This window comes from Ursus maritimus, unplaced genomic scaffold, assembly GCF_017311325.1.
Source record: "Ursus maritimus isolate PB19 unplaced genomic scaffold, ASM1731132v1 scaffold_30, whole genome shotgun sequence".
In the NCBI taxonomy this organism is placed as follows: Eukaryota; Metazoa; Chordata; class Mammalia; order Carnivora; family Ursidae; genus Ursus; species Ursus maritimus.
The window spans coordinates 26,209,175-26,224,969 of NW_024425564.1; the positions used below are offsets into that span (position 1 = coordinate 26,209,175).

At 41.7% G+C, this 15,795-nt stretch overlaps 1 protein-coding gene across 3 annotated transcripts in view; it reads right to left on the reverse strand.

The window, feature by feature from the left end:
* DTNBP1 (dystrobrevin binding protein 1) overlaps positions 1–15,795 on the reverse strand; it is a 130,027-nt gene that overhangs the window by 59,403 nt on the left and 54,829 nt on the right. For all 3 annotated transcript variants that reach the window (XM_040645073.1, XM_040645074.1, XM_040645072.1), the window contains exon 7: positions 6,024–6,046. In XM_040645073.1, coding sequence (XP_040501007.1) covers positions 6,024–6,046 — 23 coding nt within the window. The remainder of the gene's footprint in view (positions 1–6,023; positions 6,047–15,795) is intronic.

The following is a 15,795-nucleotide window of genomic DNA, read 5'->3' on the forward strand; positions in this document are numbered from 1 at the left end:
TGTGAGGTTATGGGGAACTTGCCTGCAAAGTGATACTTTGATCACCCCTCCCCCCAAAAAACAGCCAATATCACTACCACTCCCTCCCAAATCTGCTCTGACCTGTATCACTTTCCTTGCTGCATGAAAAAAACCTATGCAAATGTCCTAGCCAGAAGTCTAAGAGGAACCCCACGCAGTTAATAGAAATCTTTTTACTCCACCCAGTGTCTTTCTCTCCAATCCACCACTGCCTTCAATTAAAATCTTTTTAAGTTTCCCAACAAATCTCTTCCTCTAGATTTGCTCTTTCCAACCGGATCTTCTACATGATACCAGAACACCTGCTCTATAATGCAAATCTGATTCTATGACCCTAATGAAACCCGTCCGTTCGCACCCCCCCCACCGCCTACCCTGTATCTAGCAGCTGCAGCAGAACGCTCCTCTAAGCTCCCTTACCATGGACCTCCACCATGAGTTAAAAACCTTGAACATGTAACGCAGACTTGTATATTTATAAATCATATACATGAAGTCCTGTACCAGTTGATTATATAACATACACAAAAATTGCAATTTACAAGGGAGGCATAAAAAGAAACAAGTGAAGCTCCAGTCTTCTTCTCCACTCCTATTATTCTGCAGAGTCACACCCCTCCTTGGAGACCACTGGCCCAAAGGAAAAAGCCTAACTCCTTGGTGTGACATGTGAGGCTGTGTATCATTTGTTCCCTGCCTACATCTCAACTGCTTCCCTATTTCAGCCCCACACACCATATGCTTTCACTGTAACAAATTATTTGTAGTTCCCTCATTGAACAAGAAGTTAAATCTTCACTTGTGTTCTCAAAATAAACATTTCTGCATCTTTGCAATTGTTCTTTCCTCTTTCTGGAATGTCCTTATTACCCTTTTCGACCTCGCATGCACTCCTCATTCAGATCCAGCTCAAGGGCTGTGGCCTCTCTCTGACTAGTCCATTACTCCTGTGTTAGTGTGCTTATTTATAATATTTTTTACGTTATATTAAACATATATATTTGCCTTTTGTCCTACAAGCTTTAGCCCAAGGCTTTAGCTCCTTGAGGACAGGGCAATTATATGATCCAACCTGAGTCTCCATCACTTAAATATTGCCACATGGCAGCTGGACAGTTGTACCTTACATGTTAAGGTAACTCTTGAATGGAGTCAACACGCTCCACCCAGGTTTACCATCTATCATACATACAGATTTACAGCATGCTAAGGCCTGCCAAGCCAGAAATATCTATAGTTCATATCCCAGAGTCATCCAAACAAGTGAGACTCCCAGTGGTGTCAGAACTCTCTGAATCAGATAACCTCTACAATGTTATGACTTCTATTTTCACTCAAATTTAGTGATTGTCATCACTGTGATGACACCTCTAAGATCTCAAACTTCCGTCCTTGACCACAAGATCTTCCTCAACCATTGATGTGTTCTCCATCTTTATGGTCCACACCATCCCCCGTGCCTCCTATCTTGCTTATTTTCCTGGTCTAGTCAGGCCTCTCCCTGCCAGCCTGAATTCCATGGCCCGGCATTTTAACCATGCTCTCATTAGCTTCCAAGATTATCGAACTGCTGACCCACTGTACGTGTCCTCCCAATTCCCAACTCTGTGTTAACTAAAGCATATTTGTTTCAGTTTTTATTTCTACTTCTGGTCCTAGCCCTGCAAAATTCAGACCATCTTACCCTAAATGGATTCTCAAAAAATTGTTTCTTCCCTCTGTGTCTTTTCCCCATATTACCAGGCATCTTTCCTTCTCTAAGGTTTCGGGGAAAGAGATGTCCCTGGATCCTTTCCAAGGATAATCCATCCGGATATCATTGCTTTCCATCTTCTCCAGGATCTTACTCAACTCCTTAATAACCTCAATTTCACCCTCTCCCCCGATCTAGACCCTGATTCTAGCTCAAGTTACTTTTTCATTTCTTTCCTCTCATTCTAGAAAGAATACTGAGTTCACATCACCTTTGTATGCTAACTTCTCATATACTTCTGATTTGCAATCTGGATTCTCCCTTTACAAACAGCTCTTTCCGATCACCGATTACCAATATGACAATCTGTTCATTGTCAAATCCAATGGGATTTCCCCATTCCGCATTACTTATATCACGGATAACCACTTCTCCTTTAAACTTTCTCCTCTCTGTCCTTCCTTATCACTAAATTGTCTTGGTCTTCCTCCCATTTCTCGGACCACGCTGCCCTATGTCCTTCATTGGCTTTGCTTTCCATAGCTAAGCCATAACTGTGATCACACTGTACCAGGCTGGCCTTAGCTGCTTTTGCCCACATACTCTCATGATGATCCACTTACTCTGATAGTGTAACTCCTAAATCCTGACATGTCTTCACACTGTCAGTCACATCTATTACATGGCTGGGTAATTTTATGTTAAGGAGATTACAATGGACATCCTCTTATATGATACAACTGGATTCCCTGTTGGTCATTTAATTTTTTAAGATTTATTTATTTATTTATTTTAGAGAGAGAGAGAGAGAGAGAGAGAGAGAGAGAGAGAGAGTGTTCGAGTGGGAGGGACAGAAGGAGAGGGAGAGAGCATCTCAAGCACACTCCACTTTGAGTGCGGAGCCCGACATGGGGCTCGATCTCACGACCCTGACATCAAGACCTAAGCCGAAATCAAGAGGCGGGACGCTCAACCATCTGCACCGCTCAGGTGCCCCAGTCATTTAATTTTTTAAAAAGCAGTTAATATAGGAATCCATTAAAAACACATATACAAACACTTTAATATAAAATATAACCATACTTTTGTGAATTTTTTGAGCATAGGTCCCTTGATTGCAAGTTCTTGCACAAGCCACCTGTACTACCATGAATAAAATTTCCAGTCTGTTTTAAAAAGCAGAGCAGGAATCTAAGATGTGTGAAACAATCCATGTACAGAACCTTCCAGGATTTTTATTATTTTTTTCCCAATTCTTTTCTAATTCTGAATTTTACCTTTTGCAGCAATTTTAAAATCTATTTCCCTATACCAAGTCTTCCAAAGCTGTCGACTTAGTTTTCTTACAAACGGTTCTCCTGAACACTGAGGTTTCATCATTTTCTCTGATATTTAACTGAACTGCAGATTATCATAACAAGTATACATGAGTTGGAGAGCAAACAACTCACCCTGGGTGAGCATTCAATGCAAGCAGTGGAAATAAAAGCACTTGGGTGTACCGGTGAGGAGCCTATCAGCCTTCAGTATTCAGCATGCTCTGTGCATCAGTCGGTACATCTTACAGAGAACGACGGTTAATTTGATGGGGCGCTTAAGTGAAGACAGGAGTCTGCATAGTAAAGCCACTTTAAGTTAGGAACGATGGAGGTATGAGCCATACCCAATCCAGTGACGCAGTATTTCTAGACTTAGACTATATAAATCTTAAGAGTGAATCTTAGATATATACATGGAATGACAACCTATTTTTAAAATTAAAATGGAAAAATGATAAATAACACCTAGTGAACAGACTGGTCTATTCATGGCCAATTTCCTATGTTCTTAAGGACTGTGAAAACCTTATTTACTCTACATATGCTTACAGTAATGGAATTCCTTCCCCACTGAAAATTAAAAATTATGATTTCTGAAATCCTACGCTCCTTTTTCTATTCTTTAATATTCAAGGGACTATCATTTAAAAGTTTTTTTAAAATGCAATATTCAGGGGAGCCTACATGGCTCAGTCGGTTAGGCATCTGACTCTTGATTTCAGCTCAGATCATGATCTCAAGGTCGTGAGACGGAGCCCCGCATCGGGCTCCGTGCTGAGCAGGGAATCTGCTTAAGATTCTCTCTCTCCCTCTGTCTCCCCGCCCCCACCCCCACCCCCAGCAACCCGGCTACCTCTCTCTTAATAAAACAAACAAAAAACAAAGCAATATTCAGGGAACACAGAAAACTTTTCCTGTTGCCAATAATTTAAAAAACAAACAATAAATAGCCAGTTTCAGTAAAATTATAGAGCGGCACCTGGGAATGGGATTCTTTTCTCGCTAACATCCATGGAGTACAGAAGGAAAAAATCCAGAACGTGGATAATACTGATCTGTACCACTAATTTTGAGGGTTACTAATTTTGTTTTTGTTCCCCAAAGTTAGCTTTTCATTGACTTGGAAAAAAAAGCTTCCAAATACAACTACGAGAGTTGAATAAAACAATTAGACTAAGTAACATCTTTTGCCTTCTTGCGACCTATAATGCAAAGCCAAACACAACACTCAAACAGTAAGAAACTGTTACAATTCGTATGATTTTTTTTTTCTTTTTTCCTCCATGTGTTTTCTTCCATGAATGCCTTGGAAGAAGTCCTTTTTATTATGTGCTACTCATGCTTTTGAAATATTAGCAAAACACTCAGGAGGAAATAATCTTCAATGAATACTGGTACTAAAAAATTTTGATATGATGCAATAACCAATTTACAGCTTGTTCAAATATGAGAGCTTTACTCGGCGTATGGGCGTATGTGCCGTTACATGCCATACCATAATTAGGCACGTGTGTATAAATGAGATACGTCGGCATAAACTGAATTATTCTCTTGGGTAATATGTAACACTACCTAACCTTTTGCAAATGGCTGGTTTCTTCTTCTACTGTGAATATTGTCATACCAAAAAAGAAAAAAAAAAAAAGGCCCCGGTACTGAGATGGAAGTGAGGTTGACATTTTGCATCATCTGTGTCCCTGCCTGTCTTTCAATATTAACTTGATTGCTTTTCTTCTTCTCCTAATGTTACATAAGATGCTAGCCAACAAAAAGAAAGAATGAGGAAAAACAAAAGAAACATTTTATAAGGACTTCAAATCTTATTTTCAACCACTGATGGAAAATAACGTAGATGAGTCCTGGTGCACAAATTGATTAGGAATAATGATAACCATAAGAACACATTCTATCACATGATCACTTAGCATTACCCTCAACAAACTGGCCATGAACTCAATCATTTTACTCTAACTGTAGTCAGTCAAACAGAAATCCAGCCAAAACAAGTCTGTTCAATTAGAGTCACAGTAGGAATAGCCTTTCTAACTTTAATCTTGAAGGTTATTCATTTTCCCAAAACATCTAAACAGACCATACACATAAACAATTCAACGGTAAATGATAAACTGGAAAATCTTTACTCATTCGGTAAATCTTAGTCAATACTAGCTTCTATGTGAAATACAATAAGCATAAAACTAGTTTAATGTGTACTATAAAAGGCAATAATTCAAAGCCTTCCTAGTTACTGGGATGAGTCTGTCGGAGAACAGTGACTTCTCTGTGCAATTGCTCATCAGTAATTGAAAAACAGCGCGCTGGAAGGGCTTGGGGCTGCTGGAGAGTTTGTGGTTTTCTCTATTTTGCACTAGTGCTGTTCCATGACCAGTAAGGGTCAACGTGACCTGGAGTTATTTTTCCAGTGTCCCACTTTCAAAAGTTCCCTAAAATGAAAAGGCAATGTGGGGTGCTTTTGGTATCTCAGGATATAGTTCATACAGCTTCTCATTTTACAGATGGAGAAACCGAGCTGAATAAGACGAGAGACTTATCCAAAGTTACAAGACAGGTGGCAGGGCAGGACCCAGCACTGAACACCTTTTGGAAGTTCAGGTGACTGATGGATGGATCGCAGGGGCACATCTCCATCTTTACCACCATGCCCTCTCCACATGGCCCAGACTATGCACATGAGAAACCAGAATCTTCTCAAACTAGGATTCCCAACAACGTCAAAGTTAGGACTATGCCATCCTAACATATTACTTGCAATGGTCATCAGCAGAAACTCTCACTCAGTATGTGTGTTATAGCTCAGAGGGTATCAAAACCACTTGTGGTTAAATAAAACTTACAAAAACAGGATTAAGTAAACTTTTTTTGATGTAAATTGATTTAAAGAAAAAGGAATGAGTTCATCATCCAGAGAGAACATCTGACATCGATTAACTCTCATTTACTTTAAAGTGAAGAATTAAACACAAAATTACCTTTGAAGGTTTCGAGTTCCTTCCTGTAGGAAAAAAAAAAATGTAAATTTTATTTGTTTATTTGAAGTATAATTACATACAGTGTTATATTAGTTTCAGGTGTGCAACATAAATGATTCAACAATTCTATACATTGCTCAATGCTCACCACAATAAATGTCATCACCATCTGTCACCAAACAACATTACTCCAATATTACTGACTATATTCCCGATGCTGTACTTTCCATCTCTGTGACTTATTTCTTTTATAACTAGAAATCTGTATCTCTTCATGCTCCTTATCTATTTCCCCCATCCCTCCACCCTCCCGCCCCTCTGGCAACCACCCGTTTATTGTTCTCTGTATTAAGAGTCTGGCTTTTTTTTTTTTTTTGGTCTGTTAAGAAAATGTAAATTTTAAAATAATCCATTCCCAGTGGAAACTGCTCTTAGATTATATAAAAATGCATATACTTTAAAAGTCCAGAGTGGTGTTTCTGAATGTTCCCATATGCTTTACTGAAATTACCAATACAATTAGTCTAAAGCAACTATTTTCAGTTTTTCTGCTATTACTTTATTAATGGCTTAAAAAAATTCTACTAGAATTTAAACAATAAAACACTTATAAAAAAACAAAAAGCATTTTAATACCAGCTATGACCCATACATAAGAATCAGTTTATAAAAGCACTTAACAATCTGCACATTAAATCAGAGATTTTTAAGATGTTTCGTTAAAAATCATCCAGAACAGGAACAGTTATCTCCCCTTTTAAGTGAAAGAGGAAAGCGCGTATCAAAGGACTGAGGTCCACGGCTCATCCTGACACAAAAGGGCAAAGCCTCCAGGACACGCTGTGGTCTGTCACTGCGTCAGTGTCAATTAAGGATCCTGAGAGACCAAGTCTCCTGGGGAAATGCACGGCAGCAGAAAATAGATGAACAATCATAGAACAAAACATTTTTGACAAAGAAGTCAAAGTAAGTTGTTTTCTGGTTTTCCTTCACGATTTTGTAACTCGATTTTCCCTCCTTAGCGGTCCTGATGAGAAGTACTGTCGAGGAGGTGAGTTTATTTAGTAAAAGCTTGTTATCCCACTCAAAATAGGAGACATTCATCTCTTATTTGCACTCTAGGTTTTTCTAAACATCGAGGGCTATTTTGAACGCGCGAGTCAGTATTCCACACTACTAATTACAACACCCCTCGTGTCCCAAAATAGTTGACTACAATTACCCGCTGGTGGAGGGGACGGGCAATCTGCCTGCTGGAAGGCTAGACACGGAATCTTCCCGTCACAGCCAAGGGAAGGCTCTGAAATCAGACGGTCACCTCACTCCTCGTTTCTGGAAACACTGACTCCTCATAACTGCGCTCCAGCAACATAGTTCTTTAACTGAGACAACGTCATTTTCAATCTCATCCTTAAAAAAGAAAACGCAATTGCTTCCCTTCAGCCAACAGTTCCACTTCATTCTTGAAAGATTAATTCGGTACAAGTTAAACGTGCCTAAACCTTACTTCACCCTCCAATAATGGGGTGAAACTGGAAGCGCCTCACTGAGAGGCAACACGGATCGTCAGAGAACACCGTGCAGGGACACACCTTCGATGTGCTTCCCGCTGCTGCCCTCCTCACAGGCGCAGCTCCCCCAGCCCCCCAACGGGTGGAAGGGCAGACAGACCCCTCAGCTCCATACTGTAACGAGTAATTTTTTGTTTTTTTTTAAAGATTTTATTTATTTATTTGACAGAGATAGAGACAGCCAGCGAGAGAGGGAACACAAGCAGGGGGAGTGGGAGAGGAAGAAGCAGGCTCACAGCGGAGCAGCCTGATGTGGGGCTCGATCCCATAACGCCGGGATCACACCCTGAGCCGAAGGCAGACGCTTAACCGCTGTGCCACCCAGGCGCCCCTGTAACGAGTAATTCTTTTCTGATTAGAAGCGTGAGACCGTGCGGGCTTTCCGCCTTTTAGAATGTGGAACACTGAGCAAAACCCCCAAAAGGCACCTTCTGTTTTAAAAAGCCAGAACTCGAGTAATTTCAGAGACGTCTCCCCCTGCTCCCACCCCCAGTCCCCAGACCCCAACAACTCAAAGCCAGGCAAACCATCCAGTGTCTACTTGGCTGACGGCTGGCTGCCCGATGCAGGAAAGCCGCCGCTTACCTGGAGGTGCGTGCTCACCTCAACCCTCTGGCCGCCCCGTCTCCTCCGCGGGAAGGTGCTGACCCAGAAACGGGGAGAAGCCCGGCGGCGCGCCCTGTGTACGCGTCCTCTATTTAAAGAATATCATGACCCACGCTGTTAGTAAAATTCTCCGAGAAACTTCCTTCCAGACAGGAAATCATTCCTGTGCCCACTTCCTAAAAAGGAACACTGGCTGAGGGAGCGAAGGGAAGGATAACTGTGGTGTAAAGGAGAAATCGCTGTTAGGGAACTTTGAAGGGACTGATACAGTGACACAGTGGCACTGAAAGCCTTGAAATTTCCTGGTTTTTTGGGAGGACCGCACATTTATGAGAGGTCATAAGCATCTGGAGGTACAGACGATGGAAGAGGAGGGAGGGCCAGGCTTGCCAAGCAGACGTGACAGTGAGACTGAGGCACGAAGGTCAGATGATGCAGGTTACAGATTAGGCAAGAACAAACACTTGAGAACAGTGGGCTGAACGAAGAGAAAGGTGTGGGAGACAAGGTTAAAAGGTAGAGGGTTCTGAGTGCCAGGCTAAAAGGATCTGGTTTTATTTTTAGCAGAGTAGCAGGAGCAAAGCTATGCTTTAGGAAGAACATTCTAGCTGTGATGGATAGCTCTACTGACAAGGGGGAGAATAAAAGCAGGGAGTACTCAGGAAACTACAGAGGAGTTTGAAGAAGAGCTAATTAGTGCCTGGGAAGAGCAACTGAAGTGGCAAGGGCAATAAACAGGAGGAGTCAGGTTTGCAAAGTGCCATGGAGAAAGCTCGACAGTCCCGGCAACTGATCCCACGGAGATAAGCGGAGGAAGGAGAGGAGGACACTCTCCATTGAGGGTTCCTGTCTGGACCCCTGGAGGAAGGCGAGTCTATTAGTAATGGAACATTCAGGAAGAGAAACACTGCGTGAGCTCAGTTTGGAATGTGATGAAATAATCTAGTGATGCTGAAACACATGATGCCCACCCCCTGAGCAGGCTACTCAAAAATCTACCTCCTACAGATTGCCACTCCCTGATTTCCCAGTCACTCTTGGATGGATTCCAACTTGGCTTCCAGACCCCACCCCTGCAGAGTCAAGGTCACCGACAATCATGTATGTTGCCAAATGCAATGATCACTTCTCACTTTTCATCTGAATCGCTCAGCAGCATTTGACCCAACTGGCAATCCCTTGAGGAAATTTCCTCTAGTTTTTCCTGCTGTCTTGGATTCTTTTGCTAGCCACTTCTCCCAAACCACGATGACACTGGAGCGCTCGCAGCAAGACTTGTTTTGGGCTCTCTCTTTCGTCTACAGTCTCTCACAAGGCGATTTCATCCAGCTATGCAGCCCTAAATATCACCTATATGCTGACTTCTCGATTTATATTTCCTACCCTGATCTCTCTCTGAGCTCCAGACTCACAGGCGACTGCCTGTCTGATAGCTCTACTCAAGCAGAGTAGGCTTCTCAAACTGCATTTGCAAGACGGCCTGCTCTTCTCCAGTCTCCTGTATACCCAAGTTCCTCCAGTTTGCTTTATCCGTTCCTTCATTCTTCACACCCAGTCCATCAAGAAAGCCTGTCACTTGTGTCTCAGAACAGATTCTGAATTCATCCATTTCTCTCGATCATCACTGTTAACAACCTCGTACACGTTTTCTTATACTGACTGTAATCTTTGTTGTGTTCAATCATTCATTCAACAGAAGTTTATTGAGCCTTAGACACTAGGAATAATGCCAGGTTTGGAATATGCATGTCTCATAACCTCAAGGACTCCCGTACGAGAAACAGAGAAGTAAAGCGACAATTAGAAACGCACCTCACTGATGAGTGCTCTGGTAACGACAGGCGGAGGCTTCTCTAGGAATAAAGAGGAGGAAGCAACCTGTACACGTTGGTTTGTAGCAAAGGCTTTCAGGGGCAGCAAGGACCGGACTGAGTGTTGAAGGATGATGGGTAACACTTACTGAAGACATGGCAGAGATTTTACTCTTAACCATTATGTTACTCTCTCAGTTAACCAAATGAAAGGCATAGATTAAGCAGGTGTTTTAAGTTCTGGTCACTCTCCAAACTCTATTAGAAGTGGACATGACAGTGATCAGTGTGAAATGGTTTTCAAGTTCATCTCTGACACCCACTTGGTGATCTTCCCTTATCTAAATTCTTACTGTGCTTAACCCTACCGGGGTTACAAAGCCTCATGTGCTGCCTCGTGACACCGTTGGTTCCGTCCAGACATCATCGCTACACTTCCACTGCCGAGCTCCTGACATGCAGAGATCCCTCTTACCCACCGTGATCAAACATGTGCAGAGTCAGACCCAACCGACACTCCAAAAATCAAGGAATGACTAAGATCTGCTTCCTCAAGGAAGCCCTTGCTGAAACTATAGAAAATTTTCTTTTTTTTTTTTTTTTTTAAGATTTTATTTATCCATCTGAGAGAGGGAGCCAGAGAGAGCACGAGCAGTGGGAGGGCAGAGGGAGAAGGAGAGAGCCTGAGCAAGGAGCCCAACGTGGGGCTCAACCCCAGGACCCTGAGATCATGACCTGAGCCAAAGGCAGAGGCCCAACTGACTGAGCCACCCAGGCGCCCCAAGAATTTTATTCTGTATAAAAAAGGCTGATCACATAGTATCTCATTTGATAACAACGTGTTTGCCACTTTCATTTTCTAAAAATTCGAGTCTCTTATTTTTCGCAGTTTAATAGTATTTTCAGAAATTCAAATAAGTAGAAAGAACTGAAATACTCGCTCTTACGTTTTATCATATTTTAAAATTTACTCGGTTCAGCAATGCCTTGACAAAATTCAGCATAACGAACCCTGAGACTAAAACATTCAACAAATAACACTCGATTCAAAATCTAATAATATTTCCAAAGGGTGAAAGTGCTATTTAATCATTTTCTCTACAGGGGCTGAGTTACAAGGGCAGAATAAAAAGAACAAAAACATCATTCCAATAAATAAGTCTGTGGAATGTTCCAGGAAATGTATTAAATCTGTGTATGTATAGAAATCAACTGAATCAGACTCACAGATGCAAACTTAACAGATTGGAACCACTGGATAAATACCTCCATAAATACAATCATCTCACAGATGGAAGCACACTCCAAATACTAAACGGCTTCCCCGAGGACAAACGCATGACAGAAAGCTAACGCAACGATTCTGTGTGGCAAGCTACCACTTTCAAAAAGCCAACTGCAACATCAGCTCTAACATTTTTCTTCACATCTGAAAATATTTAGGGGAATTTTTTTTTTAAGCAGTACTTTTTGTATAGAACAGACTTGAAGGGCGACCCTTTGTTGTGGCTGATGGACAGAATCGATCACCATGACTAACTGTTCACAGGAAAGATCTCATAAGACCTCCTGCAAAAAGGCCCACCTACCACTCATCGTCATCAAGTCTGCTGTTCCCTGCATCCCACAGTCATGAAAATGTGCATCCCTACAGGCTTGGTGGGTTTGGGGTGACAGGGCAGAAGGTGGCGGGGGGAGGGGTTGGGGGAAAGAGAGGTGGCCTTTTAGCTTGAGGTGAATTTTCTCAAAACCATCTGTATCTTTGAAATCCCTATTGGTATTTATTCCTTCCATAGATCCTGCCCAGGGGATGTGCTGCAGAACAAGACGTTTTTAACATTATCTGTAAAATGAAGCCTCTTAAAAAGCAGCTAGCTCATTGTAAAAACAGCACTAAGTCTTTATTTATCATGCTATTAACATAATTTCATATATGTATCTACTTCGGGAAAGCACAGCCTAAAAAATAATAAAATGATAGGGTACTAGAATACTGGCATTTAAAATTGGAAAGAATCTGAACGATATGGTAACAAAGATTTGGAATTTTTAAAAATGCCCCCCGCCAAAAGATACTGAAGGTCTAGGAAATCAGCTGGTTGGTAGCAGCACTAAATTATGTATGGATTAAATTCCCCCCAAACTTGCAAGAAGATTACTTTCCTAGGACTGTTTTCCATGCAAATCTCTTTGAGTTGGAGGGAGATGCAGGTGGTTGAAGGAAGCAGGATAAAGAAAGATAAGACAGGAACCAGAAATATTTACTGAGTTTTTACTATATGACACATATACAATGAAAAAAACGAGGCTTGAGGATCAAAGGCTACACGGTTAATAAGAGACAGGACTGGGAATAAAATCCGTGGCTCTCTGGGACTCCAAGCGTGTGTGACCTGTGGCACCCAGAATGTCATTCAACGGCACACAACCTCCATAAATGCAAACTGTGACCGACCTGAGACACTTCAGCCCAGCCAGAAAGTGCCGAAGTAAACCACCACATCTCCTGGACACACGTCACGTATGTAAAACCCACAGATACCCCCACATCGTGGGGCAACATCTAGGTCCACTCAGCTCTATGAAAGCAGATTCCTTTTGAGGAAACCGATGAAACTAAAATTGAATGCTGTCATCACTGATGTGAACATAAAGTGAAAACCCAGCATGCCCTTGAAGGCATCTCGTGAGTTTCAAAAAGTCTGTTAAACACCTTTTTGCTCACTGATGTACTGAGAAGTGTCCAGTGACTAACCCACGGTAACTAATGGATTAATTTTTAAATTATAAAATAAGTCAGAGAATTGTAATACCTTTGCGTTACTGATTTTTGTTAATTCAAAATTTTTACTTGGCCTTCCAGTTTCCTAAAAACGCACTCTATCACTCAGTATTACCAAGGCAGTGTTCTATTGTTTCTCGGCGTTGTACAGCCATGGGACATCGCCTGAAACTGTATGTCCCCATGGGCATGGTGAATGTGTGGCTGATGGGGCAGAAGGTAGATTACAGGAAAAAATCATGCATCCCATGTCCAGACATGCTCATGATCCAGTGGTACCACTATAGAAAAACCCTGCTTGCTCATTTTTATAATGAGCAGTCACGAGAGCTGAAGTGATCAAAGCTCTGGGAGAAGCAAGACTGTGTTCACCCTCTACGGCATCCAGTCCCAGAGTGTGGACAGCTTTGCACGGAGCTGATATAATATAAAGGGTATGAGCAGACTTTGAATTAAGAGAGACACTGGTCTGGTGTAGCGTTGCCACTTCCTGGCTCTGCAACTCCTGGTAAATTATTTAATCTCCCTAGTCTGATTCTCCTTGCTAGTAAAAAGGACAGTACGCCTCCTCAGACAGTCATGATGAGAATTCTGAGTTAATGTAGACTACAGTTTCTAAGCACAGTACCTGGTACACAGTAAATGCTAAATAAATGTTACCATTACCTAAGTAACACAATCTTTGTAACTTAGCTTTTATCTTGAAGATGGTGAGAAGTCTTAATCATATCTGTATTTTAGAAGAAAAAAGAATGACAGTAATATAAATGGTCCAAGGGACACAATTATAGACGGGAAGACTAATGAGGAAGCTGTCACTGTAACTGAGGCTGCATAGATGGGGGCCGGAAAGGACCAGTGAAGACAGAAAGGCAGGAACAGATTCAAGAAACACAGGACTGGCCGGGACTGGGAACTGAGCGGAGATGGGAGCAGAGGGGGAAAGAGATTATGACGACTCCCATGTTTGTGGGATAGGCAGCTCTGCAGATGGTGATGCCTTACTGAGACAAGAAAAGGTCAAATGTTGCTGAGGAATACAATTTGGGGCAGGCTGCTCTTGAGACGTCTGCTGAGATGTCCAAGTAAGGAAGTCCAGATGGCGACTGATTCTGCGGGTGAGAAGAGACCCGAGCCGAAGACAGTGATTTGACTGTGGTCACCACGTGGGTGGTAGATGAGCCAAGGAGATGGAAGGACTGACTACCTGGGGGGGGGGGGGGGGGTAATGCAGAACGGGAAGAGGCAATAACCCAGAACAGAAACCAAGGAAATACCAACATTAAAGCCCCTACGAAGGAAACTGAACACTAACCTCGGGTGGAGAAGCCAACTTAGGGGTGTTAGTGTTGTATTAGTCAAGAATGAACAGCTTCAAGATGTCAGGTGAATCAGGATTTATTTGTCAATGGACTTGGCTCCCAAAAAAACTAAGGGAAAAAAATACAGATTAAATATTCAAAGTACATCATGGACTGTGTCTCTATTAATGTCTTCATGTCACACAGTCTTTATTCAATTTTCTTTCTCTATCAGTATTTTAACTCTAGTGTGCCAAGCATCTTGTCCATTCATTTGAATGAATGAATAAATCTTTTTAGAAGTTCGCTTATAAGGTACAATAGTGTTTTAACTCTCCTTGAGTCAGTCCAATGTTTATTTTATTATTTTACGGGATACTTTGTTTTTAAATCCATGTGAAAGCACGGAATATTGCTATCAAGTGATAAATTCTCATCTGAGCTCATCCTTGAGAGCTGTATGTCAGCTTCTATTTCCTGCTCCTCAAAGAAGTAACGTGCTGTTTTATATGACCGTAATGCACTTCTCTGATATCAGTGTAAGGAGAAGAATTTGTCATAAACAAAGCATGGCAGGAACTTCCAGAGAGAAAGGAAGATGTTGCTCACTTTGGGGGAGAATGTCCCTCTTTGAAATCCAGGATCAAACCTCTCCAGTAGCTAATGACCGAATGCCCTTTGAAACAATGGCAGCGCCAATTTTTTGAGACAGAACGAAGACTTGAAATGGTAGAAGGCCGGTAGGAAGAGAGATCGCAGAGAAATTGAGCCAATATAACCACGCGAGAGCACGCAGCCCAAGAGGACCAGGTGTGGGAGAGAGGAGGCGCACCCCCTTTCTTGTTGTCGCCTCTGCCCTGATTTTTCGGCCACTGACCACAGAGCCAGCAGGTAGGGCAGGCTGCTAAGGATGTCTCTGCCTGTCCCATCCCTACAATCCACCAAGAACGCCAGAGGAGCAAAGCAAAGGGTCACACCATGTTTCAGCCATGCTCACCTGAAGACTAAAATAACGGGCTTCTTACTTTTGAAAGCATCTCTGAGAAAAAGAGTAACCAATGAGGAGATACAACCAGCTCCAAAACAGTACTGGGCCATGTCAGATATAAATTATTACTCCAAATTTAACAAACTGATTCCTAGAACACTGCAAGTTATTACAGACTCTGTAAATTATAAAGCACAAGCTATAACCAATCTATCTTCAGAAAAAGGATGACCTTTTTGTTTTTTGTAAACCCAGGCTAATCATAATTATGTTTGCCTGAATTTCAGTAAACCTCTCTCAACGTTGCTACATTTTTAGTCTTGACCACTTTCAACTGCAAATATGTATTTAAGTTTTTATTGTCTCTGTTAAAACAAACATCTTGATGAGCCCCAAAATACAGAACTGCATTTACACAACTGGGAGAAAAAGTTCAGGAAAAGAGTACTGTAAATCAATTAGAGAAATATTATTTTTAAGGAATCAAGACAGAACATGAGTTTTTAATGTTGACAGCAAACAGATACTTGTTGTTCAAAATAAAGCCTGAAGAACTTAAATATCAGTCCTGAACTATATCTACTGTCAACCCGAGGATCTAATAACCTGTTAAGATATTCTAGCTACATCTGTTCTTGTGACTATGTATAAAGTCTGAAACTGTCAAGATTTATTCTCTGACGCTTCAGAATAAGAATTTGTTGAATTCTTTA